This window comes from Macaca mulatta, chromosome 8 (genome assembly GCF_049350105.2).
Source record: "Macaca mulatta isolate MMU2019108-1 chromosome 8, T2T-MMU8v2.0, whole genome shotgun sequence".
In the NCBI taxonomy this organism is placed as follows: Eukaryota; Metazoa; Chordata; class Mammalia; order Primates; family Cercopithecidae; genus Macaca; species Macaca mulatta.
In genome coordinates this window covers 29225733-29252263 of record NC_133413.1, presented here as the reverse complement: position 1 = coordinate 29252263, position 26531 = coordinate 29225733, and the positions used below count along the sequence as shown (strand labels likewise).

At 45.5% G+C, this 26531-nt stretch overlaps 1 protein-coding gene across 11 annotated transcripts in view; it reads right to left on the bottom strand.

The window, feature by feature from the left end:
* EPHX2 (epoxide hydrolase 2) overlaps window positions 1-15264 on the bottom strand; it is a 58374-nt gene extending 43110 nt beyond the window's left edge. For 3 of the 11 annotated variants that reach the window (XR_013397214.1, XM_028852492.2, XM_077943301.1), the window contains exons 1-2: window positions 15121-15264; window positions 1922-2006 (exon numbers count right to left, since the gene is read on the bottom strand). Coding sequence is in view for 9 of the 11 variants with exons in the window: in XM_028852492.2 (XP_028708325.2) it covers window positions 1922-2006; window positions 15121-15221 (186 nt within the window). In the remaining 2 variants the exon portion in view is untranslated. Of the gene's footprint in view, window positions 1-1921; window positions 2007-6772; window positions 14479-14831 lie in introns of all 11 variants that reach the window. The other 8 variants (XM_077943296.1, XM_077943299.1, XM_077943297.1 and 5 more) reach the window with 8 other exon arrangements.
* Window positions 15265-26531: the final 11267 nt, after the last annotated feature.

Genomic DNA, 26531 nt, shown 5'->3' with positions numbered 1-26531 from the left:
GACCATAGCAAGCCCCAAACTGGAAACTACCCAAATGTACACTGTTATGGGCTAAACTGTGTCGTCTAAAAATTCCTGTGTTGAAGTCCTAACCCCCAGAGCCTCATGATGTGACTATATTTTGAAACCAGGCCTTTAAAGAGGTATTTAAGGTAAAATGAAGTCATTACGATGAATCTTAACCCAGTATGACTGGTGCCCACATAAGAAGAGGAGATGAGGACATAGACACACACAGAGGGATGACCATGTGAGGACACAGGGAGAAGATAGCCAAGAACTTGCTTTTTTCCCCTCTTTCTCTGCTTTCTACCATGTGAGGATACAGTAAGAAGGTGGCCATCTGCAAACCAAGAACAGAGCCCTCACCAGACACTGAACCTGCCAGTGCCTTCATCTTGGACCTCCCAGCCTCCAGAACTGTGAGCTATACACGTTTGTTGTTTAAGCCACACAGTCTATGGCATGTTTGCTGTAGGTAGCAGCTGAAGGTGCTATATAAGACACAAATACAATCGTATTAGCAAACTAATACACTCACTAATAGCAGAATGGATTGTGATATCTATACATCATCATAGCAGCACTATTTGTAATAGTCCCAAACTGAAAACTACCCAGGCCCCCATCAATAGAAGAATGGATAGATTGGGGTATATCAAAGTGATGGAATGCCATGCAGCAATGAGAATAAAATGATCAATGGCAGCATGCAACAACTATGAGTCTCACTCATACAATGTTGAGCAAAAGATGACAGACACAAAAGGGCTGATCTGCACCATGCCATTTACATAAAGTCCAAAACAGGTAAAATGTTCTGTTGGGATAGAAGTCAGAAAGGTACTACTCTTGGAGGGATGGTGTCCAGAGCGGGGATATGTGTTGCCTACAGCACTGAGAATGTTTTGTTTCTTGATCTGGGTGCTGGTGACAGCGGTATACTCAATGTGTGGAAAGTCATCAAGCTATACGCTATGTGTACTTTTCTGTCTGTATAGTATATACTTTTCTGTCTGTATAGTATATACATGTATATGTATATACATGAAAAGTTAAAAGATGACATTCATTCCCAAGATAAGACTTTTTTTTTTAAGACAAGTCAAGTGTAAATAGACTTTAGCATGATATAATTTAGTCTTCCAGGCTTCTTCCCTCTAGCCATGCCGGTTTCCTAGAAGTTACACACAGACTATCAGAAACCACTAAAGGAGTCTAAATGAAACACAGGATTTTCATAGCAATTACTAGAAATTCACTCTAAATTCTGTATATTCATTGAAAATATAGGCCGGGCATGGTGGTTCATACCTGTAATCCTAGCATTTTGGAACACCAAGGTGAGCGGATTGTTTGAAACCAGGAGTTCAAGACCAGTCTGGGTAACATGGTGAAATCCCATTTCTAGCAATAATAATAATAATACAAAACAGAGCTGGGCATGGTGATGTGTGCCTGTAGTCCCAGCTACTTGGGAGGCTGAGGTGGGAGGATCATCTGAGCCCAGGAGGTAAAGGCTGCAGTGAGCCATGATTGTGCTACTCCACTGCAGCCTAGGCAATAGAGTAAGACCCTGTCTCAGAAAAAGAAGAAAGAAGGAGAAGAAAATATATAGCATTTCCCTCTTTCTTACCTTCCAACAATATTACTGAGGTTTTTTTATGGATTAAATAAAGTCAATAATTCAATAATGTTCTTCCCAATAGTTTCATCACAGTTTTCATTCACCGGTTGACACAATATATTAGCATGTATGTTTTAAGGTGACTGCAATATTCCCATTAATACCATTAATACAACATTTACCTTCACAGAAAAGGTGGGTGTTTGCTATTATGGTGGGCCCTAAGTTCGGGGAGATAGGCACATAGGCAGAGAATGTCCATCCAAAGGGCTCTGTGTGGTGATGTCCCCTCACCTGGGAAAGTGTGATCTCTCCTCTCATGAGCCGGGTAGTGGCACCCTCCGGGCCCCCTTTATGGAAAGCATCATTCAGAAGGCCTCTGGAAAACACAAAGAACATCAGGAACGTTCTGTGGATTTCGTCATGGCAGCACATGGAAACAGACGCTGTTCATATTCATTGAGAAAATATAGGCTGGGCCACTAGAAAGGCATACTGCCAGGAACCGGAAAATGCAAACGCAGTTCAAATTGGGATCTTTGTCCACAAGGACCCAATCAGCTGAGGATATGAGACCACACAGTAAATCACAATGTGTTCCACGGAGAAGCTGCTCATGGGAAACCACCTGATAGCAGCTTCAACCAGAGGTGCTTCCTACTTTACCATTTAAGGGTCAGAACCAAGAGTGGGCACATGGCCATTACTGTCCTCGTGTGCACCAGGCATGGTCTGGAAGAACTTTTTCATGAGTTCACCTTCTTCAAAAAGAATGGAATATGTTTTTTTCTGGTTTTGATTCTGCCTGTCTAGTTTCTATTTTATCTTAATCTCATCTTCTAACCTTTAAAAAGTTTCCTGTATTAGTCTGTTCTCACACTGCTATAAAGAAGTACCTCAGATCAGGTAATTTATAAAGAAAAGAGATTTAATTGGTTCATGGTTCTGAAGGCTGTAGAGGAAGCATGGCTGGGGAGGCCTCAGGGAACTCACAATCATGGTGGAAGGTGAAGGGGAAGCAAGGCACGTCTTACATGGTTGGAGCAGGAGGAAGAGAGAGAGGGGAGAAGTGCTACACGCTTTTATAAACTAGATCTCATGAGAACTCACCATCACGAGAACAGCAAGGAGGAAATCCACCCCCATGATCCAATCACCTCCCACCAACTCCCTCCTCCAACATTAGGGATTACAGCTGGACATGAGATTGGCGTGGGGACACAAATTCAAACCATATCAATGTGTTAAGTTGTGTGCCCCCATCCCAAATACATACATTGAAGTTCTAACTTCCAATACCTCAGGATGTGACTGTATTTGAAGAGTGGGTCTTTAAGGGGTAATTTAAGTTAAATAAGATCATACAGGTGGGCTCTAATCCAACAACAGGACTGGTGCCCTTATAAGAAGATTAGGACACAGACACACACAGAGGGTCAACCATGTGAGGACACAGGGAGAAGAACACTGTTAACAAGCCAAGGAGAGAGGCCTCAGAAGGAACCAACCCTGCTGACATCTTGATCTTGGACTTCCAGCCTCTAGAGCTGTGAGAGAAAACATTTCTATTGTTGCCATGCAGTCTATGTTTGCTGTTATAGCAGCCCCCGTAAATAAATACACTGAGTAACAGAACAAATGTATTTATGTGTACAAATGCATTTGTTCTGTTACTCATGTCTGGAAAGTAATTTTAACTGGCTTGCCAATTCCAGATGAATTCCAGTTGAATTGGCAAGCCAGTTAAAATTACCAGCCCTGAGTAACAGAACAAATATCCCCATCCCGGGAGCTTTATTTTTGATAATAGTCAAGTATACCCTTTATCAGACAGCCTCTTGCAGGTAACAGTGGTCAGCTCTGGACCAACTATAAGGAGACGTATACCTAATATCTGTGGCCTTGCTCAACTTTTCAATGTCAGCAATGGTTTGCCCATACCTTTGCCAACAGTTTTTGGTTTTTTAAAACAGCTTTCTTAAGGTATAATTACTGCTATGGTTTGAACATTTGTCTCCTCTGAAGCTCATGTTGAAATTTAATCCCCAATGTGGCAATATTGAGAGGTGGGCCTTTAAGAAGTGACTGGGTCATGAGGGCTCCACGTTCATGGATGGATTAATTCATCCATGGGATAATGGGTTAATGAGTTAATGGGTTATCATGGGATTGGGACTAGTGGCTTCACAAGAAGTGGAAGTAAGGCCTGAGCTAGCACAGTGAGCCCCCTCACCATATGATGCCCTGTGCTACCTTGAGACTCTGCAGAGAGTCCCTACCAGCAAGAATGCCCTCACTAGATGCAACCCCTCAACCTTGGAATTCTCAGCCTCCATAACTGTAAGAAATAAATTCCTTTTCTTTATAAATTACCCAGTTTCAGATATCGTGTTGTAAGCAACAGAAAATGGACTAAGACAATTACATAGCATTAAATTTATATATTATGATGATTCAATGATTTGCAGTAAATTTACAGTTGTGTAAGCATCACCACATTCCAATTTTAGAACATTTCCACCTTCTCCAAAAGACTCCTGGTCCCTTTCAGTATCTGCTCCTCAGTATTAAGAAGCAATGTAATAGTCAACTTAACAATCCTATTGAGCATCTTAGGTATGCGAGGCATTGTACTACGTGCTGTGATGCAAAAGTGGAAAAATATGATGCTATTCATAGGAAGCTCACAGAAGAACAAGGGAGGCAAAGTATAAACAAATAACTACAACACACTAGGTGAGTGGGAAAAGAAGGGGAAAATTATTCCTTCTTCCTGTAGAATGGCAGATGATAAAAGAAGAGGAACTAAGGAAAGAATATAACTACAAGCAAGACGATACCACTGAATCTATAAAACAAGGGCAGGTGGTCATTAAAAAAAAAGCAACCTGATACAACAAGAACATTCTTGGTATTGGAAAACATAAATTCCCAATTTTAAGGATGCTTAATGAAGGCAGCGAACAGTAAAATGGCTTTCATAGAAAATGAAATTGTTGAATCAAAGGACAAGGAATGCTCTCTTTGGCCTTTGTTACAAGCAGGCTTTAAAAAAAAGGGAACTAGGAAGGGGTGGATGGAAAGTTATCTGACAGGAATTCTCGCTGGTTTACAGAAACAATATTGGTTAGTGATTGGCTAGGTGGCAGGCCACGTTTCCATTAGCAACCAGAACAGTCAGTTTCCTTGAACCCTTTACTATAATTTTGATGAATGCATAAGTTAAACAAAGAATTGGAGAAACTAGTGCCTGAGTATGAGGGGTAGGTTGTGAAAAGAAACCCATAAAGATCCCGCCAGGATTTTTTCAGACCCCAAAGTCTGACTGAATAATAATAGCATTCTTACACATACACCTCCTATCAGGGTCCACTAAGATTAAGAAACTGTCCAAGACTCTCGGGAAAGCTTTCCAGACCCTACATCCCAAAAATTAGATAGCGATTGAATGAAACACTCCTGCTTGTAGGTACAATCCCACACATAGCATGGAGCTTAAAATGTATATAAGCACTAGAAAAAAACTTGCAACTTTGAGCCTGGTGAGTTACTCCAACCTTCTCCCATAACAGGTTGCAGAAATAAACTCCCTTCTTTCCCAGTCTTGTCTGCATCTTGTTATTGGACCATGGGAACAAGCAGCTGGACCTCATTCTGTTCAGGAACAGCTACACATTTGTGGAAGTTGATCATCTGAATTGATTCTATACTCAACTAAAACAGAGTGGAGAAGTTGATCATCTGAATTGATTCTATACTCAACTAAAACAGAGTGGAGAAGCCAAGGGGAAAAAACATCCAAGGTTCAAAACATTGTTCCAAGAATGTAATTCTGAGAAAAAGAGAAAGGAAGAAACCAGTCAGGCAGACAGTTAGGGTGAGTCCTCCGTTAAATTATTTCAAACAAAAGTGCAGCCAGTGAAATAAAGTTGTAAGCACAGATAACGGAACTTGCCTAAGACATACCCACAGCCGCACAGATAAGAAAGGTTATACAGGTGACTTGGCCAGATATCCCCGCAATGGAAAATTCCATCCCCTGACACATGCACAGTAAGGGCAACAAAGCAAAATGGAGTAACTCAAGCTAAGAGCCCGCAGCTGTACTAGGAGGATGGGGTGGAACTACCAGAAATGCACACCTTATGCAAATGAGACGCCCAGCCCCATATGGATTTCTTACAAAAACCTCTCTATCCAAACTGTGAATCAGCAACCCATTTTTCCAGGACCCCTCTCTGTGGCAGACAGCTTTCTTCTTTCACTTACTAAACTTCTTTCCTTTGTTAAACTTTGGCTCTAACCTCATCCTTGGTGTCCATATTCCTTAACTTTGGTTGTCAGACAAAGGACTCAGGGTACCACCTCAGCTAACAAGAAGATCGCTACATTGTGATGCACTGGTGAGACTGTAACAATTCTCTGCAAGCCCAACTACTAGAACTGCTTGTTCTAACTGGAAACCAGTTTTAACTCTAGCTTCTCAGATAATTTGCTACAACTCTAGGACCAATTTTTCCCATGGCTGTTGCTCACCAATCAGAGCTTGGCAGCTCCCCAAACTCTTAGAGTGCCAATGAACTTTCTCAAAGAGCAATTCACACCATTTCTCCTTTTTCATAAAACCTCTAACTTTGTCTTTGTTCTTGGGACATAGCAAAGACCACCGGATCTGCATGTGTGCCCCAAATTGCAACTCTTTCTTCCCAAATAAAACATTAAATTTAGAGATTAATCTCTACATCTCTATTTTGACTTTGACACACTGTTGAATTATAGGGTGTGAGTTATGGTGTCCAGTGTATGGCATTTTATGGCTACTTGGCTTCAGTTAGTCTACAGCCTACCTAGCCAATGACTTCAAGAAGTAATTAGCTAAAGGCAGAGAGTGAGCTGTGTAAAGCAAACTAAATATGGCCTGAGAAGGACTCTGTACTTCTATATTTGAGTCCTTGTAGACGAACTGCAACCTAACTTAATAGGTAGACAAGACTGAAACCCTAACTTAGGAGTAGCACCTGTAACAATAGCTGAATCTTGGCCAATCCGAGTGGCTGTACGTCAACCATTCATACACTGCTGAGTGTTCAAACTGTGTTCAAATAAGGCAAATGCTGAGCTGTAACTAATCCAGCTATTCTGTACCTCACTTCCAGTTTCCGTAGGTCATTCCCGTTTTTTGTCTGTAAATCTTCTTCTACCACCTGGCTGCGTGGAAGTCTCTGTGAATCTGCTGTAATTCTGGCGGCTGCCCAACTCGCAAATCATTCATTGTGAGACCTGAGGCCAGCTGGACTTCTGGGGACACGGGGAACTTTCCTGTCTTACAAGAGGATTGTAAAATGTACCAATCAGCACTCTGTAAAATGCACCAATCAGTGCTCTGTAAAACGCACCAATCAGTGCTCTGTACAATGCACCAATCAGCAGGATTCTAAAAGTAGCGGGGAAGATTGAAAAAAGGGCACTCTGATAGGACAGAAACGGACATGGGAGGGGACAATAAGAGAATAAAAGCTGGCAACCCCAGCCAACAGTGGCAACCTGCTTGGGTCCCCTTCTACACTGTGGAAGTTTTGTCCTTTTGCTCTTCACAATAAACCTTGCTACCGCTCACTCTTTGGGTTTGTGCCATCTTTAAGAGTGGTAACACTCACCGCAAATGTCCGCGGCTTCATTCTTGAAGTCAGCAAGATCACGAACCCACCAGCAGGAACCAACTCCCGACGTATCTTGGTGGCTCGTCTAGGATATCACCATGCAGTAAGTACCATCAGACCTCTTTTGCTTGCTATTCTGTCCTATTTTTCCTTAGAATTCAGGGGCTAAACACCAGGCACCTGTCATCCAGTTAAAAGCAAGCAGCGTGGCTGTCAGACTAAAGACATGGGTGACAGGCTTTCTGGGAAAGGCAAGGGTGCAGGTTTTCGAGAATGCATTGGTGAGGGCCACTAAATCTGACTTTCACTAAATCCGACCTTCCTCGGTCCTCTTTGTGGTCTGGAAGGAAAACAAGTGCTTCTGCTGCTGCTTCGGTGAGTGCAACTATTTGGAAGAGCAGGGCTCAGGGACCATTGCAGGTTCTTGGGTGGGGTGGGCATGGGGAGCAGACCAAAACTGCAGGCGGTATTTTACTTTCAGATGAGAAACACTCAGGCATCAACAAGCTCACCCTTGAAATACATCCTAAGCCATTGGGACTAATTTGACCTGCAAACTCTGAAAAAGAAGCAGCTTATTTTTTTTCTGCACTATGGCCTGGCCCCAATATTCTCTCTCTGATGGGGAAAATTGTTCACCTGAGGGAAGTATAAATTACAATACTATCCTGGGGCTTGACCTTTTCTGTAAGAGGGAAGGCAAATGAAGTTAAATACCTTATGTCCAGGCTTTCTTTTCATTAAAGGATAATCCACAACTACGCAAAACTTGCAATTTACATTCCACAGGAGGAGCTCTCAGCTTACCTCCATATCCTAGCCTCCCTACAGCTCCTCTTCCTGTTAATGATAAGCCTCCTCTAATCTCCCCCACCCAGAAGGAAACAAGCAAAGAAATCTCCAAGGGACCATAAAACCGCCGGGCTATCGGTTATGTCCTCTTCAAGCTGTAGGGGGAGGGGAATTTGGCCCAACCTGGGTACATGTCCCCTTCTCCCTCTCTGATTTAAAGCAGATCAAGGTAGACCTGGGGAAGTTTTCAGATGATCCTGATAGGTATACAGATGTCCTACAGGGACTAGGGCAAACCTTTGACCTCACTTGGAGAGATGTCATGCTATTGTTAGATCAAACCCTGCCCTTTAATGAAAAGAATGCAGTTTTAGCTGCAGCCTGAGAGTTTGAAGATACCTGACATCTTAGTCAAGTAAATGACAGAATGACAGCTGAAGAAAGGGACAAATTCCCTACCGGTCAGTAAGCCATCCCCAGTATGGATCCCCACTGGGTCCTAGACTCAGATCATGGGGACTGGAGTTGCAAACATCTGTTAACCTGTGTTCTAAGAGGACTAAGGAGAATTAGGAAAAAGCCTATGAATTATTAAATGATGTCCACCATAACTCAGGGAAAGGAAGCAAATCCTACCTTCCTTGAGCAGCTAGGGGAGGCCTTAAGAAAATATACTCCCCTGTCACCCGACCCCCTTGAGGGTCAATTGATCCTAAAAGATAAGTTTATTGCCCACTCAGCCGCAGATATCAGGAGAAAGCTCCAAAAGCTACCCTTGGGCCCTGAACAAAATTTGGAGGCATTATTAAACTGGCACCCCCAGTGTTCTATAATAGGGACCAAGAGGAACAGGCCGAAAAGGAAAAGTGAGATGAGAGAAAGGCTGCAGCCTTAGTCATGGCCCTCAGACACACAAACCTTGGTGGTTCAGAGAAGACAGAAAATGGAGCAGGCCAATCACCCAGTAGGGCTTGTTATCAGTGTGGTTTGCAAGGACACTTTAAAAAATATTGTCCAACAAGAAACAAGCTGCTCCCTCACCCACGTCCACTATGCCAAGGCAATCACTGGAAGGCACACTGCCCCAGAGGACAAAGGTTCTCAGGGCCAGAAGCCCCCAACCAGATGATCCAACAACAGGACTGAGGGTGCCTGGGGCAAGCACCAGCTCATGTCATCACCCTCACTGAGTCCCGGGTAAGTTTAACCATTGAGGGCCAGGAAATTGACTTCCTCCTGGACACAGGTGCAGCCTTCTCAGTGTTAATCTCCTGCCCCAGATGGCTGTCCTCAAGGTCCTTTACCATCCAAGGAATCATGGCACAGCCTGTAACCAAGTATTTCTCCCACCTTCTCAGTTGTAATTGGGAGACTTTTCTCTTTTCACACGCCTTTCTTATTATGCCTGAAAGTCCCACACCCTTATTAGGGAGGGACATATTAACCAAAGCTAGATGTATTATCTATATAAATATGGGGAACAAGTTACCCATTTGTTGTCCCCTGCATGAGGAGGGAATCAACCCTGAAGTCTGGGCATTGGAAGGACAATTTGGAAGGGCAGAAAATGCCCGCCCAGTCCAAATCAGACTAAAAGACCCCATCGCTTTTCCTTATCAAAGGCAATATCCCTTACGGCATGAAGCTCATAAAGGATTACAGGATGTTTTTAGACATTTAAAAGTTCAAGGCTTAGTAAGAAAATGCCGCAGTCCCTGCAACACGCCAATTCTAGGAGTACAAAAACCAAATGTTCAGTGGAGACTAGTACAAGATCTTAGACTCATCAATGAGGCAGTAATTCCTCTATATCCAGCTGTACCCAACCCCTATACCCTGCTCTCTTAAATACCAGAGGAAGCAGAATGGTTCATTGTTCTGGACCTCAAGGATGCCTTCTTCTGTATTCCCCTGCACTCTGACTCCCAGTTTCTCTTTGCCTTTGAAGATCCCACAGACCACACATCCCAACTTACATGGACAGTCTTGCCTCAAGGGTTTAGGGACAGTCCTCATCTGTTTGGTCAGGCACTGGCCCAAGATCTAGGCCACTTCTCAAGTTGAGGCACTCTGGTCCTTCAGTATGTGGATGATTTACTTACGGTTACCAGTTTGGAAGCCTCATGCCAGCAGGCTACTCTAGATCTCTTGAACTTTCTAGCTAATCAAGGGTACACGGCATCTAAATTGAAGGCCCAGCTCTGCCTACAACAAATCAAATATCTAGGCCTAATCTTAGCCAGAGGAACCAGTGCTCTCAGCAAAGAGCGAATACAGCCTATACTGCCTTGTCCTTGCCCTAAGACATTAAAACAGTTGCGGGGGTTCCTTGGGATCACCACCTTGGGATTCCTGGATACAGCGAGATGGCCAGGTCACTCTTTAATCAAGGAGACCCAGAGGGCAAGTACTCATCTAGTAGAATGGGAACCAGAAGCAGAAACAGCCTTCAAAACCTTAAAACAGGCCCTAGTCACAAGCTCCAGATTTAAGCCTTCCCAAAGGACAAGACTTCTCTTTATATATCACAGAGAGAGTGGGAATAGCTCTTAGAGTCCTTACTCAGACTCATGGGACAACTCCACAACCAGTGGCATACGTAAGTAAGGAAATTGATGTAGTGGCAAAAGGCTGGCCTCACTGTTTATGGGTAGTTGTGGCAGTGGCCATCTTAGTATCAGAAGCTATCAAAATAATACAAAGAAAGGATCTCACCGTCTGGACTACTCATGATGTAAATGGCATACTAGGTGCCAAAGGAAATTTATCGCTATCAGACAACTGCCTGCTTAGATACCAGGCGCTACTCCTTGAGGGACTGGTGCTTCAAATATGCACGTGTGTGACCCTGAACCCTGCTACTTTTCTCCCAGAGGATGGGGAACCAATCAAGCATGACTGCCAACAAATTGTAGCCCAGACTTATGCCAGCGAAGAGGATCTCTTAGAAGTCCCCTTAGCTAATCCTGACCTTAACCTATATACTGATGGAAGTCCATTTGTGGAGAATGAGATACGAAGGGCAGGTTATGCCATAGTTAGTGATGTAACAGTACTTGAAAGTAAGCCTCTTCCCCCAGGGACCAGTGCCCAGTTAGCAGAACTCGTGGCACTTACCCGAGCCTTAGAACTGGGAAAGAAAAAAAAATAAATGTGTATACAGATAGCAAGTATGCTTATCTAATCCTACATGCCCATGCTGCAATATGGAAAGAAAGGGAGTTCCTAACCTCTGGGGGAACCCCCATTAAATACCACAAGGAAATCATGGAGTTATTGCATGTAGTGCAAAAACCCAAGGAGGTGGCAGTCTTACACTGCCAAAGCCATCAAAAAGGTGAAGGAGAAAAGGCAGAAGGAAACAGGCAGACACTGAGGCCAAAACTGCTGCCAGGTGGAACCTCCCATTAGAAATACCTAGGAAGGACCCTTGGTATGGAACAAGGCTCTCCAAAAGATTAAGCCCCATTATTCCCCAACCAAAACAGAATGAGGACTTTCACGGGGGCATAGTTTTCTCCCCTCTAGGTGGTTAACGACAGAAGAGGGAAAGGTACTCATACCCGAAGCCAGCCAGTGGAAAATACTTATGAACCTCCATCAAACTTTTCATATGGGTATTGAGAACACTCATCAAAAGGTCAAATCCCTATTTACAGCGCCAAATCTCCTCCAGACTGTCCAACAAGTAGTCAAAACCTGTGAGGTGTGCCAAAGGAATAATCCCTTGGTCCATCATAAGGCCCCTCGAGGACTAGCAGTTAGACTTCACCCATATGCCTAAGTCAAGGGGATTTCAATACTTGTTGGTCTGTGTTGATACCTTTACAAATTGGATAGAAGCCTTCCCCTGAAAGACAGAGAAGGCTCAAGAAGTAGTTAAAGTCCTAATTCATGAAATAATTCCTAGATTTGGGCTTCCCCAAAGCTTACAAAGCGACAATGGTCCGGCTTTTAAAGCCACGGTAACTCAGGGAATTTCCAGGGTGCTAGGGAGACAATATCACCTTCACTGTGCCAGGAGGCCACGATCTTCAGGAAAAGCCCACACAAGACCCTGTAACCATGAATACCATCTTAACTTTCCAAGCCCCTTTATGCATCCAATGCAACCTGTTACCAGGCCTGCCCCTGGGGCACCTACTATCCCATCAGTGTAATTACACCCTATAACTTCAAGCCCCAACTGATCATACCAACTCCCGAGTCACCCAAACAGCTCCATTCAGATGGCTTGTCTGCTTCTCAGGGCCCCCAAAAATCATCACCTCCTCCCTGCTTAACAAACAGTCCAGGTTTTGTAATGGCAAACATACTCCCTGCATGACCATTCACCCCTGGACCCCCTGCAGCAGCGCCCCCACCACTAGTGAATGCCTTCGTATCCCTCTTTCAAATACTCTCTTGAATGGTTCCTAGTAGACACAAAACGTTTTTTTCTCCAATGGGAAAACAGAACACATGGAGCCACTCAGTTTGCTCCCAACACCCCTTTCTAGCCGCTCACGGGGAGCTACCTTGGCAAGTACTCTAGGAGTGTAGGAAAACGAAAACAACAAACTCACCTACCTTTTTAACATACACAACCAGTGTCTACCCAGCCAAGGCATATTCTTATGTGGAACTTCAACCTATATCTGCCTCCCCACCAACTGGACAGGCACCTGCACCTTAGTCTTCCTAAGTCCCAACACTGACATTGCCCCAGGAAATCAGACCCTATCAGTACCCCTCAAAGCTCAAGTCTGTCAGCACAGGGCCATACAACTAATACCCCTACTTATAGGGCTAGGAATGGCCACTGCTACAGGAACCAGTATAGCCAGTTTATTTCATTATCCTAATACCACACACTCTGAAAGGATTCCTCAGGCAGTTTGCAAGAAATAAATCTATCCTTACTCTACAATCCCAAATAGACTCTTTGGCAGCAGTGACTCTCCAAAACCGCGGAGGCCTAGACCTCCTCACTGCTGAGAAAGTAGGACTTTGCACCTTCTTAGGGGAAGAGTGTTGTTTTCACACTAACCAGTCAGGGATAGTAGAAGACACCCCTTGGCATTTACAGGAAAAGGCTTCTGAAATCAGACAAGGCCTTTCAAACTCTTATACCAACCTCTGGAGTTGGGTGACATGGCTTCTTCCCTTTCTAGGTCCCGTGACAGCCATCTTGCTATTACTCGCCTTCAGTCCCTGCATTTTTAACCTCCTTGTCAAATTTGTTTCTTCCAGGATCGAGACCATCAAGCTACAGATGGTCTTACAAACGGAATCCCAAATGAGCTCAACTCACAACTTTTACCAAGGACCCTGGACCAACCCACTGGCCCTTTGGCTGGCCTAGAGAATTCCCCTCTGCAGGACACTACAACTGCAGGGCCCCTTCTTTGCCCCTATTCAGCAGGAAGTAGTTAGAGCAGTCACCCAGTTCCCAATAGCAGGTGGCGTGTCCTGTAAGGAGGGGGGATTGAGAGGTGAGGCCAGCTGGACTTCCTTGGTTGAGTGGGGACTTGGGGAAATTTCCTGTCTTACAAGAGGATTATAAAATGCACCAATCAGTGCTCTGTAAAATGCACCAATCAGTGCTCTGTAAAACGCACCAATCAGCAGGATTCTAAAAGTAGCTAATCACAGGGAGGATTGAAAAAAGGGCACTCTGATAGGACACAAATGGAACATGGGCGGGGAGAATAAGGGAATAAAAGCTGGCCACCCCAGCCAGTAGAGGCAGCCGGCTCAGGTCCCCTTCCATGCTGTGGAAGCTTTGTCCTTTCCCTCTTCACAATAAACCTTGCTACCACTCACTCTTTGGATCCGTGCCATCTTTAAAAGCTGTAACACTCACCACGAAGGTCCATGGCTCCATTCCTGAAGTCAGCGAGACCACGAACCCACCGGTAGGAACCAACTCTGGACACAACTACAGCCTCGAACTCCTGGGCTCAAGCAATCCTCCTGCCTTAGCCTCCCAAGTAGCTGGGGCTACATGCATGCACTAATGTCTAGCTAATTTTATTTTTATTTTTGGAAAGACATGGTCTTGCTATTTTGCCCAGGCTGGTCTTGAACTCTCAGCCTCAAGTGATCCTCCTGCCTTAGCCTCCCAAAGCACAGAGATTACAGGCCTTTCCCTCAAGCTACTTGCCATCTCATCTTCCTTACTATATTAAAAGCAAAGGCTCCAGACACGGACTGCTGAGGTTGGATTTCTGGCTCTGCTCTTTAACAGCTATGCGATCTGGAAAGCTGGTTTCTTTCTGTGCCTCAGTTTCCTCATATGTAAAAGGAGGATATGAACAATGGCTTCCATGCCTGGTCTTCTTTTTTCACTTTATAAATAAGTGTACTTCTTTCTGAATGCAGGAATAATACATTGTTTGTTAATTTAAAAGTTGGAAACTACAAAAAAAAAAGAGAGAGAGAAAGAAAATCATTACATTATTCCTCATCCCATTTGATGTACTTTGGCCTACTTCTTCCACGCATTTTTCTGCATGTACCTTTTTTCCATAGTTGAAACCATATTGTATAAACAGCTTCAGATTCTGGTGGGCTGTTTTTTTCATGTAGTAGAACAAGTATTTTCCCAAGTCCCTGAACTCTCACTCTGCACACCCCATCTACCATTTCCCAGTGATGTGGCTTTGGGCAGTTGCTGCAGTTTGCTATTACACAAGTAAACCTGCAACCCACACCTGGGGAGAGAACTTTCTTCTCTCCTGAATCTCAGCGCGCATGTTTAAGCGCCTCACCATTAGACAGGACGCAGCAGCAGTAGAAAGCTCCGTAACTCCTCTCCCTTTTGGAAAAGTTCACAGAGAGCAATTTTGGAGTCCTTAGCAAGGTTTAATTATGAACGTTTAGAAAGACAACGGATCGCCTCATCCGCACTGGGACTTCAGGGCCAGGTCTTCAGTTTCATGATTCGCATGAATCGCAGGGCTCCGGTACAGGAGCCATCTGAAAGCAGGGCTGCAAGCCCAGCCCGGCCTGCCTCCTGAGGCCCCGACCCATTGCGGCGGTGGCGCTGGGCCCCCTTACCTGGGCAGCGCCAGGGCCTCCTCCGTGCGGCCGAGGACGCCGAAGACCGCTGGCAGCGCCAGCACCCCGTCAAGGTCGAACACCGCCGCGCGCAGCGCCATGGCGGCGGGTCTGCAGCCTCGCACCCGGACACGCAGCTCACCCGGGTCCGGAGCGCAGGACCCGCCCAACTTGGCCCGGCTCTGCCCCGCCCCTGCCCTGGCCGCGTCTCCTCCCCAAGCCGCCTTAACCTGGCTCCGCCCCCTGCCCGGGTTAAGGCTGGATTCTGTCCGGCCGAGAAAGAGGCAGGGGGAGGGGCATGGGAAAGGGAGTCAGAGGGAGAGGTAGAGGAGACCAGGAAGGCGGGGACCCCAGGCTAGAATCTCGCCTCCGGTTGTAATACCTTCTACTGTCCCAAAGGAAAGTCCAAAGTCTCATATGCCCCCTCCCCACGCCCCTGCAGTAACTGCTTGAAGAGGCAAACCCAGGCCCGGGCCTTCCTGGACGGGCTGACATCTCCCTGCGAAGTTGCCAGACTTGGAATGCCTGGAAAAGAGGCCACAGACCGTGTGTGTGTGTGTGTGTGTGTGTGTGTGTGTGTGTGTGCGCGCGTGTGTGTGTGTGTGTGTGTGTGTGTGTGTGTCTTGGAATGCCTGGAAAAGAGGCCACCCTGGAAAAGAGGCCACAGACCGTGTGTGTGTGTGTGTGTGTGTGTGTGTGTGTGTGTGTGTGTGTGTGTCTTGGAATGCCTGGAAAAGAGGCCACCCTGGAAAAGAGGCCACAGACCGTGTGTGTGTGTGTGTGTGTGTGTGTGTGTGTGTGTGTGTGTGTGTGTCTTGGAATGCCTGGAAAAGAGGCCACCCTGGAAAAGAGGCCACAGACCGTGTGTGTGTGTGTGTGTGTGTGTGTGTGTGTGTGTCTTGGAATGCCTGGAAAAGAGGCCACAGACCGTGTGTGTGTGTGTGTGTGTGTGTGTGTGTGTGTGTGTGTGTCTTGGAATGCCTGGAAAAGAGGCCACAGACTCTGTGTGTGTGTGTGTGTGTGTGTGTGTGTGTGTGTGTGTCTGCGCGCGCGCAGACCGTGTGTGTGTGTGTGTGTGTGCAGACCGTGTGTGTGTGTGTGTGTGTGTGTGTCTGTGTGTCTGTGTGTCAGCACATCCAGTGGCTTTTCTAGATTCAGAACATAAGACCGTGTGTGTGTGTGTGTGTGTGTGTGTGTGTGTGTGTGTGTCGGCATATCCAGTGACTTCCAGATTCAAAACATAAGACCCTGTTGGGGTGGCAGGGAGGGGGCATATCCAGTGACTTTCCTAGATTCAGAACAAAGGATCACAGATCCCTCACTATTCTGACCACTCCTCTAGGCACGCTCTTCTTTGCCAAGGCAAATGTGTTTCTAGAATAAAATGTGATGTTCCAGCTATGGTGTGCCAGGCCAGAATACTTCGATTTCAACCTCTTGTGGAATGAGGCTTAGAAGGACTAACTGTATGCTATTATTTTCCTTTTGTACATGCTACTTGTAATAATTCTGTCTAAAAATGTGCGAGGTTTGTTTTTAATCACCGATTTCCACACTACTGGCTCATTTATATTCCTAGAAAAACTAGAACTTTGGCTGGGAGTCCTTGAGCTGTTGTAGTGCAGCTCCATGAATTAAAAACCATGTCTTTGGTGAAGACCAGACAGAGTGAGTGAGGTCTCCAACAGCGGAGAATTTACTCTTGAATGTGTCTCTGTGGATTTATCCAACATACCCTCTACCACGGAGCTTCAAGAACCTCGTGAGAGGTTGTCAGATACGTCACTGTAACTGGGAGGTCTACAACAGTCTCTGGATCTAGCAATCAACAACAGGATTGACCAGAGCCGTGGGTTTCCTCTGGGCTGTTTGCTCTTGGCAAGCTATGCTGTTGCTTCCTTCTCTAGCTTGGTAACCTCTTCTAGGCTCCTGCCTGGAGCAGTTATTAGTGTGTTCTGAGATTCTTGTCAAAGAAGCAGAGAGTGGCCAACACTGCCAAATGTTACAGGAAGAACTGAAAACAAAAAACTGTCCAATTTTGAATTTGGATGACACTGGATGTTTCAGAACAATTTTTGTGGGCCCTTTGTGGTAGGAACTAGATTACTCTGGATTTGAAGACTGAAAGATTGGCAGAGAATGGAATACAGTAAGCTAGTTCTCATGAAGTTAGTTGATCTCAAAGGTATAATTGAATTTAAAAAATAGAAAGCAAATTGCAGCCTGACCTATATAGTATGAAACCTCTTAAATCTCCAGATTGGGCATGGTGGCACACACCTGTAATCCCAGCACTTTGGGAGGCTGAGGTGGGAGAATTGCTTGAGGCCAGGAGTTAGAGACAAGCCTGGGCAACAAGACAAGACCTCCTTTCTATAAAAAATAAAAATAAAATATTAGCTACGCATGGTGATGAATGCCAGTAGTCTCTGCTATTCAGGAGGCTGAGGTGGGAAGATCACTTTAGCCCAGAAAGTGGAGGCTGCAGTGAGCCATGACTGTGCCACTGCACTCCAGCCTGAGTGACAGAGCAAGACTCTACCTCCAAAAAAGAGAAAAAAAATTAAATCTCCAGCTTAGAGTTTCCTTTGGGCTCCAGACTTGCCAATTTCTTACTCAACATCTTACTCAACGTCAATCCAACTTCTTACTCAGTATCTTCTCTTGAGTGTCTAACAGGCATCTCAAATTTATCATGGCTAAAACGGAACTCTTGCTCCATTTCTACTTCCCACGTCTGTTCCTCCTAGTGTACTCCCTATCTTACAAACTGGCATCCCCATTGACTCAGTGGCTCAGTCCCGAGACCACAGAGTTGCTTCCAGATCCCTGGCTCCCAGCCAAACCATATGTTCGTGTTTCTAGTGGTGGGCCGCTGATTGAGGCAGAGATATGGTTCTATGGTGATGTTTTCTGGGAGTCCTTCCTAAAGGCCCAGTCTGGAGCTCACTCCTCCATTCTGTTCAAAGATTTTGTAGGTTTGTAGTCTCTCATCTTAAATCCCTTTCTTCTCTTTCTGTTTAAAATAGCTACAGTGATTTCTGTAGCCTGCATCTGAATTCTGCATCTAGCACAGTATTGCTTATGAATACATAAGTATATTTATACAAGCAATAAAGTGTAGAGGAACAACATACCTACAGAACTAGATTTCATAAAGCCCCCCTTTGAGACAAAAAATTTAAAAACGTAGAAATATGAGTTTTACTTCCCTCTTTGGTTAAGAGAAAGCCATGAAGCTATCACATGAACTTTTATTTATTCAGGAGCGATTAACCTGTAAATAGCTCTAGTGTGGAATGTTTTATAATGCCTTGTGAGTTATAGAACTTTCTGGATGAATTGCTTAGGCAAAGATTAAAGGTTTTGATTGCATTTCACTGCACTTTGCCCTTTTTCATGGGTCGTGCTTTTCCTGTGTTTTCTGCTACTAAGGTAGAGAGATAAGTGCTTACCCAGCAGGGCTATGGGAACTGGGTGGCTTTTTGAAATGTAAATCCTAACCCCTGTGTCTTCTAATTTTAATATTTATGAAATATGTTTTAGGTGATAGCATGAATCATAAAAGATAGCTAATGTAGTAGTGAAAAATTATAAATTACACCTGATTTCAATCACTAAATTCATAATGAACGTACAGTGACCTCATTAAGGTTTATTTTGGGTTTCCTGCCATTCCTATGCCTTCCCTCGCTTCCTGCTAGTCCTTGATTGTCCAACCCTATTTTGTAAAATCTATTTAACCACTAGGGTTTGAGAGGGAAGAATTTACACTGCTGCTTCTCTCTACTGTAGATACTTTAATCAAATTCAAAGTAAAGCTACCTCTGGCAGTTTTCTAAAACTACAAACCACTTGAAATTTTGTCCTTTTTTCAATGCAGTAAATGAACGAGTGTCTTTAATTCCATCAACAAATATGTATCAAGCACATTCTATGTGCCAGGCACTGTTCTAGGCACTTGGAATCAATTGTTAAATAGATCAGACAAATATAGGGGCCATCAAGGATCTTCCATTTTAGTGGAATAATGAATTCAAATAGTAGTGGCTCGTGGCTTCTGGGGCAGTGAAAAGAATGAGATTGGGAATAGTGGTGGCGGCTACTTGTCATTTTTCTTATTTGTCCTTTTCCAGCTTCCCAACATCTATAACATTTTCTTACATACAGAAAATTCCACCTGGGCATGGTGGCTCACGCCTGTAATCCCAGCACTTTGGGAGACTGAGGCGGATGGGTCACCCAAGGTCAAGAGTTGGAGACCAGCCTGGCCAACATGGGGAAACCCCATCCCTACTAAAAACACAAAAATTATCTGGGCATGGTGGCACACACCTGTAATCCCAGCTACTTGGGAGACTGAGGCAGGAGAATTGCTTGAACCCAGGAGGCAGAGGTTGCAGTGAGCCAAGATCATGCCACTACACTCCAGCCTGGGAAACAGAGCAAGATTCTGTCTCAGAAAAGAAAACAAAAGAAAAGAAGAGAAGAGAAGCGAGAAGAGAAAGAGAGAAAGAGAGAGAGAGAAAGAAAGAAAAAGAAAGGAAGGAAGGAAGGAAGGAAGGAAGGAAGGAAGGAAGGAAGGAAGGAAGGAAGGAAGGAAGGAAGAGAAAAGAGAAAATTCCACCTGGCAGTGATGAAGTTCTGCTTCAGAGATACACAACATCCTTTGAACATCTTCTATTTTGATAGTTCTCAGTGTTTGAGAGCTACTACTGTTTTGAGTTCTACCCTCTCACAGTAGAATCCACAAACAACATGTTGTCCAGGCACCCTTAATGCTGGCCAGGTGCACGGGCTCTGCCAATTGGGGCACACACTCGCCAGGGATTTGGAGATGGAGATGGGCAGCCCAAAGCCACAGCTGTGTGCGCGGGAACTTTCTTTCAGCAAAGGCAGAAGCAGCAGCCTCTAGTTTTTCTGGGGAGGCTGTGATGGAGCTTCTCCACTCTGGTCCTGAGTGTACTTGGTGCCCGCGCTGGGGCACAACGGTAGCTTTCTTAAAATTGCACTAAGGGTGGCCTGCGGTCACTGTGCTGTTCTTGGCTATATAGTTTCCAAAACTGCATCTCTTGTCCTCCCTGAGATTCTGTGAGCTGTTAATGTCCTATGATAAGCCCCTTTCTGCTTATATGACCCAGAGGAAGCTCTGTGGTTGTAATAAAAACCCGATAACGCATGCCCGCCTCATGAATGTTGGTAGAAGGAAGAACTGCATGCACTGTAGAATTTGGAAATGCCGTGTGCCCACTCCCCAGCCTGCTTGGAAGTGAGGATGAAGGCCCATGAGTTCGACTCAGCAACTCAGGCGCACCAGCCCAGCCTTTTACAGTGGGAGCAGGTGAGGGAAACAGGCCAGAGGAGAAGGGCATTGGTCGGCGGTTTGAAGGGCAGCAGCAGCAGCGGCCAGGGTCCCCGACTGGCAGGGATGGTGCAGGCCCTGAGGTCCTCAGCGCCCAGCTACAGCAGTGGTGTCTTCACAAGTCCATTTCTGTGCTATGAATTTGGCAATGGCCTTGCTCTTGTTTTCCAGGCTTAGTTCTCCAAGCTCCCAAGGGCCCTCACCGATATCCTGTCCTTAGATGCTGTGCTTACGTCAGTCAGAGTAGACACTTCTCACTCTTCACCAACTCCAAAAACTCTTCTACTGTGCCATCTGGAACTTTCTGGAACTTGGGAATATCATCAGCAAAATTCACCATTTCCTCAACTTCTTTTCCATTCTCTTCCCCTCCTGCTGTACCTGAAATCTGGCTCTGCCCTGAGGAACCTGCTTCCACTTCAGTCTTTTTTTTTTTTTTTTTTGAGATGGAGTATCAGTGTGTTACCCAGGCTGGAGTGCACTGGCATGATCCTAGCTCACTGTAGAGAGCAGCAGGAGGCAGCCAAACGCCTGGGCAGATAGGAGCGGGTCCCTGGTGAAGCCCCAACTCCAAGCCGAAGACAGTTTAAAGCCTCAGCACCAAACTACAAGTTAAATCCCCAGACCGGATTTGTCTTCCTGTTAGGCACACCTTCCTCTGACTGTTCCCACCCTGCACCTATTAGACATATACCTACCCTTTCCTAATTTGTTTTCTACACTGTCATGCCCACCTTTGAGTGGTGTCTTCACTTTACCCTTTTTTGTATACTCACAAACCAATCAGCATGCACTCCCCATTCTGAGTCCATAAAAGGCCCCAGACCCAGCCACACGAGGGACTTTCCCACCTTTGGGTAAGGGGACCACCCCTGTGTCCCCTCTCTCCTGAAAGCTGTTTCATCACTCAATAAGATTCTTCTCCACCCTTCTCACCCCTCAATGTCCAGCATATCCTCATTCTTTTTGGGTGCAGTACAAGAGCTTGGGAACCACCAAACATGGGTACAAGCTATAACACAGGCAAGCTGGGGCACGCCAGCTTAGCCAGCGGGGCCTGGGTGGGGTGTCACTGGCAGGAAGTCCCCAGCTTGCAAAGTGATCAAGAAGAAAAATCCTACATCACTGTAACCTCAAACTCCTGAACTTAAGCGATCCTCCCACTGTAGCCTCCTGAATAGCTCAGACTACAAGCATTAGCCATTGTGCTTGGCTAATTTTTAAATTTTTTGTAGAGATGGGGTCTTGTTGTGTTGCTCAGGCTGGTTTCAAACTCCTGGCTTCAAGCTCCTGCCTCGGCTTCCTAAAGTGTTGGGATGACAGGTGTGAACCACCATGCCTGACCCCCACGGCACGCCTGGCCCCCACAGCAGTCTTTGCAAATGCTCAGTGTTCTCTCCTCTCCTCCCCTGTGCCACTGGGCAAGGACAGGAAGCTATGCTTCTTGGCCCTCATCACAGCTCCTGAATTGTCCCTGAAGACCCACTAATTCTACTATTCTTCTCTAATCTGTTTTCTCTCCTAATCTCCTAGAAGACTATGTAAGCTCCCTTCTCTGCTTGCATCTCCAATACTCTCTCCCTTATCCTTACTCTCAGCCAATACCTTTTCTTCCTATTTCTTTGAGAAAATTGGAACAATCAGAAAACCCACTGGATCGCAGCCCCCTGTCAACCCACCTACCTGCACCTAGGCAGATTCCCTGCTGCCACAATGTCCAGGCCCCACCACTCTTAGCCGAGGCCAGCTTTCTACTGAGGCAGTAGATTTGGTGTGCCTGTAGGCAAGAGGACAATCCCCCATCTCCCACATTGTTGGTTATCTCCTCTACGGGATCATCTCATTCTCATACCAACAAAAATAACATATTGAGCCCACATTTCCCTCCAGTTACCATCGTATTTCTCTCTTTTAAAGGGAAAGTCTGTGAGAGAATTGTTTCTGCTTTTTATCACTTAGCCTTCTTGGCCCATTCGCCCCGAACTCGTTGAAATCATGCTTTTGTCTTTACTCCTAGCTGAAAGTCATCTTGCCAATGTCCCAAAAAAACCTCTACATGGCTAAATCCACAGGACAATGGAAGTCCTCATGGCACCTGGCCTATCAGCAGCCTTTGGCCCAGCTGCTCCTCTCTCTTCCTTAGCAGGCTGTCTTTCCTGGCTTCTGAGATCCTTTCCTCCTCTCCCCCGGGCTGCTCCTGCCTGATTTCTTTTGCAGGCTCGTCATTGTACCGATCTCTAAATAAAAAGTTCATCCTTGGATCTCTTCTTCTTCTTATCTACAGTCACCCTTTTGGTGATCTTGGCCAGTCTCTTCTTCCTAAATGAGTTCTTTTGTAGTCTTCCTCATGCGTGTCCTCTGGCCACAGTCAACTGCAGGCAGATCACGTGGGTCTCTGGTTTCCATGTCAAGAGGGCCTCAGAAAGGGGACAGCCTGACCAACATGGAGAAATCCCATTTCTACTAAAAATACAAAATTAGCCGGACATTGTGGCGCATGCCTGTAATCCCAGCGACTCGGGAGGCTGAGGCAGGAAAATCACTTGAACTCGGGAGGTGGAGGTTGTGCTGAGTCGAGATCGCACCATGGCACTCCAGCCTGGGCAACAAGAGCGAAACTCCGTCTCAATAGCAGCAGCAACAACAACAACAACAAAAGAATTGGGAAGGTTTCCATGATAAAAGCCATGGAGACTTCCTTATCAATGAAAAATGTTTCTCTTTCTCTGCCTCGTGAGCCTGTTCCTGCCTAAGCTGAAATTCCTATCATATCCTTGCCTGAAGGATATACCACACACCCCAGGTAAACCCATTTTCTTCATGGTTCACCCCTCCCTGCCTCCGGACTTGAACTAGAGTCAGATCCCCACATGTCCTGGCAGGTGGGGCATGGGAAAACCTGATAAGAAACATAAAACACACCCCAAGTCTGAAAGGTGCTGCTTGTTTGTGGTCACAATCTGGTGAACATACACAGGAATGGACTCTTAAGGTCCTAGACCAAGGACAGAAAGTTGAAGTAGAGTTTGGCTAACTTCAAGTAGGGTGTGCTTTCTTAAGATTTGGGTTTAGTCTATAAAGTCAAACAGCTGAAGGAAGTACTCACAGTTTGCTCAACTGGTAGTCCATGCAAAGTGAAGATGAGATACCAGAAATTAGTTCAACGTAATGGAAGACTTTGAGGAACAGGAATATTGGAATGGATTCCTTAATATATGATCTGCTCGCCTTCCTCTTGATATGGAAGGACTCATCAGAGACTTCTTTTTCTAGGACCTTGAGAGGTACGTTGGTGAGGAAGAACCATCATTTCAATTACTGGAAAGTGCAGGAAGTGGTTTGGACCTTCGGTCCCAAGCTTAGAGTTAGGGAAACTTCTCAGTACATGGCTATATTAGTCCATCCTTACACTGCTGTAAATACCTGAGACTGGGTCATTTATAAAGAAAAGAGGCTTAATTGGCTCACAGTTTGCAGACTGTACAGGAAGCATGGCTGGGGAGGCCTCAGGAAACTTACAGTTATGGCAGAAAGCAAAGGGAAAGCAGGCACGTCTTCACATTGCTAGAGCAGGAGGAATAAGAGAGAAGGGGGAGATTAAACACTCTTTTAAACACCAGATCTTGTGAGAACTCATTCACTATCATGAGAACAGCAAGAGAGAAATCCACCCTCATGATCCAATCACCTCCCACCACGCCCCACCTCCAACATTACAATTTGACATGAGATTTGGGCGGCAACACAAATCCAAACCTGTCAATGGCACATGTCTATCATCCATCTGCTGAAGGAGGAAGCAAGAGGAAGCTGTGTAGTGCCTCCTACCCGACAAAACCATAAATGCAATTAATACAATATCTCCAGAAGAATCCCAAGAATTAGGGCCACCAGCAAACACTGTAAGGATGCAGAAGTGGTAATTTTGATGATCACCAAATGCTACCTTAGGTAGATGGGTCTCAGACTGTCAGTGGTTCATTGTAAACTTAAGTGATTCCGATTACAGGAGCTGTTCCCAATGCGGCCTGAATGCTCATTTTCCCAGCAGCAGTGGCAAACCCTGGTTTCTAGATGTGCTGGCAGAGCCCAGAGGTTCAAATTATTCACTTGGTGGCAAGCTGATTGTAGTGAATGCCTTACATGCTTGAGAAGACAGCAAACTGGCTTTTATGGAATACCGTAGATGCTTATTCTGGAGAATGGCTGGAGGGGAAAGCAATACATCCCGACCCTAACCTCATGACCTATTACTACAATGAGCACTGTACCTGTCTGTATTTTCTTACTGACTTTGCAATTTATTTCATTTTCTGCCCACCCCATTACTTTCTATGTGTGTGTTTTGGGTGAACGTTGTCATTTACTCCATAGAAAACAGGATTTCAAGATGGCCCCAGTGTCAGGACTAGAGCAAGAATAGAATTAGAGCAGGAGGCTGGACTTGGAGCTGGATGGTCACTGGTGAGACTTGGGATTCTATCCCTGTGGAATTAGGGTGGGGTTAGGGGGAGCCTTTTTGCTTGTGTGAGGAATGGTTACATTCTGTTAGGTTCTGTATTTGTCTGTTTGGCATCCACTATGTGCAGAGCCAAACTAACAGCCAGCATTGTTTATATCTCCCGTGCAACCAGCTTTTGCAGGTGCACTAAAGTTACAGTACAAGCCCTCTGCCTAATCTTGACTCAGTATCTCCAACAACCCTGTTTGTCTAACTCTCACACACTGAGCCAATATTCCTCCTGCCCCAAATCACCTCAGAGCCAGGTACTGGGCAATCACAGACCACCCCTATAGCCCAGAGCCCACCAAGATTATTCAAACCATCTCATCGCAAGCTGCTTCCTTGCACTGCCCTGGCTTTCCCGGGAAACCTCATGAAGGCTGGGGGCCAGGCTTCTCGCATTGTGCCCTCCACCTCCTGACACTCCCTGGTGCTGCTCTGTGTGACCCTGCGGGGATGTGCCACCCCTCCTGTTTCTAGGGATCTGTCAGTATAAACTTCTTCCTTTATGACAGTCACTTATGTGTCTGCAAATCTTACCACACCTGATTAAACAATTTTTTTCAAGGTGTGATGATGGAAAGTTGAGTGTGCACTGATATTAGGAGCCAAAGAGCTAGATTTCGGGTGTCGGGGAGGGGGGCTTTCCAGCATTGAAACAACTTTCAAATATTTCAGGAATGTCCCCCCTCTTGAAGTGGGCAGAGCCCACCTTCCACATAGAAGCTCAAAACCCCAGATTCCTGCTTCCTTGGCCTTCCTGGCATCTGGTTTGGGAGCACATGCTTTAATCAGATGCATCTGTTTTAACTTTTGTATGCAGAGCTAGTGACACAAAGGAGCAGGGCTGGAGGAGAATTAACTGTGGCAGCAGCGGCAGCAGCAGGGACGGCTGCTTCCAGGGACAGCGGTGACAGCGGCACCCGTGATGGTGCCAGGTTCTCATGCAGCTCTGTAGCAGCAGGACCCACCACGCTGGCCGGGGGGCAAAGGCTTCCCTCTTCTTCCTGCTCTCCAAGCAGCCCCTCCAGCTTTCTAGGTGCTTCTGTGGACCACCCGTTTTCCCTCAATAAAACCATTCTCCACTTAAAGTAATTGGTAGGTTTTATTGCTTGCAACCAAGAATCCTGATGGATACGATCTGTGATTTTCTTTTCTTTTCTTTTTTCTTTTCTTTTCTTCCCTCCCTCCCTTCCCTCCTTTCTTCCTCCCTTCCCTCCCTCCCTCCCTTCCTCCCTCCCTCCCTTCCTCCCTCCCTCCTTCCTTCCTTCCTTCCTTGCTTCCTTTCTTTCCCTCCTTCCTTCTTCCAGTCTCCAGATGGAAAATGTATACATCTAACTTTATATATGTAAATATGGTGAAATATTAACATTTATTAATTATGAATAGTGGAAATATGAGTGTTTATGGTTTTTTGGTATTTTATGTCTTTTAATTGTCTCAAAAGATGATGCTAACAATCGCATGCACATGTGTACACACAATGCATGTGTGTGTTTGTGTTTATTTGTGCTAATTGACTCCTCATAGTGAACCTATGAGGCG